The sequence below is a fragment of the Rhagoletis zephyria genome, unplaced genomic scaffold, assembly GCF_001687245.7.
Source record: "Rhagoletis zephyria isolate East Lansing unplaced genomic scaffold, Rhagoletis_zephyria_1.1 Rzeph_scaffold_04715, whole genome shotgun sequence".
Taxonomy (NCBI): domain Eukaryota; kingdom Metazoa; phylum Arthropoda; class Insecta; order Diptera; family Tephritidae; genus Rhagoletis; species Rhagoletis zephyria.
In genome coordinates this window covers 39429-44874 of record NW_016161798.1, presented here as the reverse complement: position 1 = coordinate 44874, position 5446 = coordinate 39429, and the positions used below count along the sequence as shown (strand labels likewise).

At 32.7% G+C, this 5446-nt stretch overlaps 1 protein-coding gene across 1 annotated transcript; it reads left to right on the top strand.

Annotated features, from left to right (window-relative positions):
• Positions 1–3214: 3214 nt before the first annotated feature.
• On the top strand, positions 3215–5063 carry LOC108371115 (tubulin gamma-1 chain-like). Its single transcript, XM_017626615.1, has 6 exons — positions 3215–3364; positions 3462–3574; positions 3638–3727; positions 3799–4389; positions 4468–4602; positions 4671–5063. Exons 1-6 carry the CDS (start codon positions 3316–3318, stop codon positions 5061–5063), a joined length of 1371 nt encoding a protein of 456 aa, XP_017482104.1. The 5' UTR covers positions 3215–3315.
• Positions 5064–5446: the final 383 nt, after the last annotated feature.

Genomic DNA, 5446 nt, shown 5'->3' with positions numbered 1-5446 from the left:
ATTTCTCAATTGGAGATTTTCAAAACACTTTCCTTTCCTTGGTACCCATATTATGATGTGTTATTTTGTTTGTAACTAATTTCGAATAGGTGGCAACCTGATAAGAATATTTTCGGAGATAACACCTATATAGATAGCCTTAAAAGGCAAAACTATTAAAACTAGCAGTGAATTGTCTAATTTTTGTGTTTAACATAAGTGTATTGAAATGTACTGATTTTTTTTAGCGCTGAAAAAGCCGAAAGTACTGAATTTTGAGAAAATCTGGCAACCCTATATCTAGGTGACCTTAAAAAGCAAAACATCTGAATACAAAATTTCAACAAAAACGTTAGAGGTGTTTCCGAGAAACCTGTGGATATACATATATATACATTTACATATCGTCGCCTGTGTAAAAGATTGTCGTAAGCGTCATAGAAACGTGCGTAACATACGACAATCTTTTACCCAGGCGACGATATATACTACAACTGCCTGTTTAAATTAATAAGATAAAATTTAATTATAGTACAAAAAAAAGCAAGCTTGAAGGTTTTTGAAATTTTTTTTTCGTACGATATTGCGCATTTTCCCTCACATTAGAAACTGTGTACTTTTAAATAAACGAAAATTCTTTACCACTTAAAATTTTCCCATTATTGTCCTAAACATGAATGGGCTATAATATAAAACTGCATACCCGAAATTTTCCAAAAAACTTTGATTAAAAAATTTTAATTTTTATAAACTTTTTCTAAATTTTGTGAAACTTTGAATCTTTTATTTATATATGTAGTAAGTAGTTTTCTTTAGTGTGAACTATATTTAAATTTTTTTATAAATGCAAGAAATCTTCCTTCATAAAAAAAAGTGGTGGTAAGTTATGCGTGGCTGCCGGTGTAATTTGTGTGAAAACTGCAAGACACACATGCTATGAGGAGGCTGGCAAGCTTAATCAAAACAAAAATTGTATGAGCAATTTAAGTGCTTTAAGTATACACAGAAAACCCGGCAGATTGTTATAGTAAGTACAAGTCGATTTATAAAAATTATATAATAACTGTTTTGCGAACCAAGAAAATATATTTTTTTGTCTTTCCGCTCATTTTATTTCTAAAAATTGTTAAGTGTTAATTAAGTTAACATTTTTTATTGCCTCGTTTAGAAGAATGGCAGTAGCAAAAAGCTTCATTAACGCTATTTAAAATCTAACTTACTTACGCACTAACGAACTCAAACTTGGTATTAGGTTTTTTTAGTTTTTCTTTATTAAAAAAAAAACGTAGTTAATACATAATAAACGTACATACATACATACATATGCATTGACAGTATGTACTACATATGTACATTTTTACATCTGTTAACATAAATTAATGTAGATGTAATAAGTTTTATGCGCTGTAATTAAGTTTTCTGATACAAAGCTAATCTACTACTATACATTGTTTTACTACCACTACCTTTTGGTGAATGTTTACTATACTCTCAATTTTATGCGATCATTAAACAGTTGCTAGCCAATAAAAGTTATAAATTATGTACATATGTATATATGTACACATATACAGTGACTCAAACAAGTGTTCACGCGTTGATTTTTTTTTTTTTAATATTCGCAATATTTTTCAAGTAACTTTTTTCTGGTTATTTTTCCATACAAATTTTTTCGACACTTCATTAAAAATGTTGCCTTTTCATTATCCTCTCCTTAATATTATTTGCGTAAAGAGGGCAATGAGAAGATAAATTTTTCGGTAAGAAAGAAAACGCCATAAAGATTCAGATTGAAATTTAATGAAAATTGTTGAATTTTCTCGAAAAAAATTGTTGTACTAATCTTTAAAGGGAGAAGTCCCAGATTAGTTTACATGGAGTACAATTGTGCCTTAATTAGTCGCAACTTATCTTATTCGAGTACAATTGGAGACCAATTAGATCACCGACTCATCTCTTTCGGGCAATAAATGATTCAAACATATATACATATACATTAGACTGCTCACTACCCATACAAAAAAATCGGTACTATTTTTCCATTGGAATTATAAAATCTATTGTATTTTAAGACGTACACCAAAATATTTCGAAAAAATATTAAGATTTAAGTGAGCTGGACCAATTTCAAAATACTTCCAAAAATGGAGTTTTTTATGGATAAAAATAGTTTCTTAATTTTTTCCCCTGTTTATTTCCTTGCTAATAAACTCATGCAAAGGATGAAAGAGAAAGGTAGGATGAACGAACGTCATTCAAAGTTGAATTAAGATGTGTTGGTATTTGAAAAAAAATATTAGGACACGAATGATGTTTTTTTTTTGGACAGAAATAAAAACAGTGTGAAAATACCTTTCTACCGAGATCCCATAAGTCTAAATCAGAATAGTTTTGGCCCAGTTATTCAAGTTTTTCGTAAATCAATCTGTGAAAAAAAGTAAAAAAAACAGCTTCAAAAATCTCATTCTTACGATTCCGTTGAAAAGAATTTTAAATATTTTTATGCAGATTTTTTAAGCTTAATCTGTTTTGTCATGTGAGGGGACTTTTTCAAAAGTTCTTTACGAAACTATTTTTATTCATAAAAAACTCCATTTTTGGAGGTATTTTCAAATCGGTCCAGCTCACTTAAATCTTAATGTTTTTCCCAAATATTTTGGTGAACGTCTTAAAATATAATAAATTTTGTAATCCCGGTGGAAAAACCGCAACTTTTTTTGGTGATGCAGTCTAATATACATAGTAGATACATATGTACATGCACTTATGCGACGAAATTTCAGTTCAGTGGTCCTAACCACTCAGCTATAGCGACAGTAATAAATAGTTCAAACAAAGAGTTCAAAAGTGGTCCTAGTTGTAGTCCTCGAGTCAATCCGAAATGGAAGCGTTTCTCAGGGTCGCTGGATATTCTGAAACAAAAGTTTTTGAGTATTCTAAAGCTTAGTTTTAAAATTTCTTTTTTATGAATAGTTATTCATTATTTTTCATTGAAATTTCATGAATTTAACTTAAGTTACTCAAGTTTTATTTTGCTTAATTTAATTTTTTATTTTCATTTTTTTTATTGTTTTATTTATTTATTTTTTTAATTATATTTTACTTTGCAATATTTTGTTTTATCCTATACATATATGTTTACTTTTTAACACATTTAACTAGCAGCATTAATATGTCCATTGCTGCCTGGAAATGCTCTATTGTTGTTGCTCAAACAAAATAACGGACTGATATTGCAAAACATATGTACGACCATCCAAGTTGTTCTAATTTAACATTTGCTTGGCAAAAGCGCTAGTTTTATAAATTAAAATAAAAAATTTAAATTTAGAAAAAATGCCAAGTGAAATAATTACATTGCAGCTAGGACAATGCGGAAACCAAAGTAAGTTGAATAATTGAAAGTAATTTTACCAAAGCTTAGCAAAAATGTAAAGGAACTAACAAAAGCTTCTTAATATTCAACATAACCATTACAAAAGTTGGGTTTGAGTTCTGGAAGCGGCTATGCCTGGAGCACGGCATTTCACCGAGCGGTGTTCTAGAAGATTACGCAACCGATGGCTTAGATCGAAAGGATGTATTCTTTTATCAGGTTGGTTAGTGTAATGCAACTACTATTTAAAAAGAAAACAAAACAAAAAACTACTTTCCACAGGCTGATGATAATCACTATATACCGCGAGCGGTGCTACTTGATTTGGAGCCACGAGTCATACACACTATAATGACATCGTCGCATGCCAAGGTGAGTTCTTTTAAATTCCGCCTCTTTAAAGTATCATAATAACCCCACTTTATGCAATGCACTCTTCGCAGCTCTATAATCCCGAAAACATCTATTTATCCAAGCATGGTGGTGGTGCTGGCAACAATTGGGCTTCAGGCTTCAGTCAAGGTGAGAAGTTACATGAAGAAGTTTTCGATATAATCGATCGAGAGGCAGATGGCAGTGATTCGCTAGAGGGTTTTGTACTCTGCCATTCAATAGCTGGAGGCACAGGTTCGGGTATGGGTTCATATATTATGGAACGATTGGCAGATCGTTTTCCCAAGAAATTACTACAGACGTACAGCGTATTTCCCAATCAGGATGAGATAAGTGATGTTGTCGTACAACCGTATAATTCATTGCTCACGCTAAAACGTCTCACCAATAGTGCCGATTGTGTAGTGGTGTTGGATAATACTGCCTTGAATCGAATTGCTGCAGACCGTTTACATATCGAAAATCCAACATTTGCACAAATTAATAATCTGGTCTCGACCATAATGTCGGTTAGCACAACTACTTTGCGTTATCCTTCTTATATGAACAATAACCTGATTGGATTGACAGCGCCGCTAATACCAACACCACAATTGCATTTCCTGATGACGGGCTATACGCCTTTAACCACTGAAAATGATGTGAGCTTTAATACATGCATATTTATGCGCAATATCATCTTAAAAGTATCATACATTCATATATACATTGAATTCCAGCCCAACTCGAATGTTCGCAAAACAACTGTATTGGATGTAATGCGCCGGCTATTGCAACCAAAAAATATGATGGTATCTTCGGGGCCAGATAAGACCAATCATCATTGCTACATCTCCATATTAAATATTATTCAGGTTCAAATCATATTTTTCAATCAAAATATGCATACTCTACTCTTTGCTTTAATTTCTTTCTATACCAGGGCGAAGTCGATCCCACACAGGTGCACAAGTCGCTTCAACGGATACGTGAGCGCAAGCTAGCCCAATTCATACCCTGGGGTCCAGCGAGCATACAGGTAGCCTTATCACGCAGCTCACCGTATGTTCAAAGTAATCACAAGGTCTCTGGGTTGATGATGGCCAATCATACCGGTATTACCTCCCTATTCAATCGTGCTTTAGCACAGTATGATAAATTGCGCAAACGGGGTGCTTTTTTGGACCAATTTCGCCGAGAAGATATGTTCAAGGAGGATTTGACGGAGTTAGATAAATCAAGACAGGTGCTGGATTGCCTTTCGCAAGAGTATGAAGCTGCAACGCGTCCAAATTATTTACAATGGAGCCCAACAGATACTGAGCAAAGTTACTGAATTTGCCGCACAATTTAAATTTTTTCTATCAGGTCAAAAGTGCAAAGCATGCATAGTTTCTATTTTTGAATTTAATTGGAATGCATGAGATCTTAAGTCTACGTAACTAATTATTTATATAAAATGTTTATTAATGCACCTTGATTGCACCGCTATAATGAACAAAATATACGGAACCGAAACACTCAAAGAAAATAAAAGTCTTTTGCAGTATTACAGTAAAAAAAAAAAACTGTTGGCGCTTCAAATATGTATTCTAAGTGCTCGATCTAGCTTCTGCTTCAATCAAATAGATTAATCTACAGTTCTACGACCCCTTCGAATGAGGTACATCCGCTATTACAAGTAATTTGTAAGCAAAAAACAAAACCGACTTCAATTCT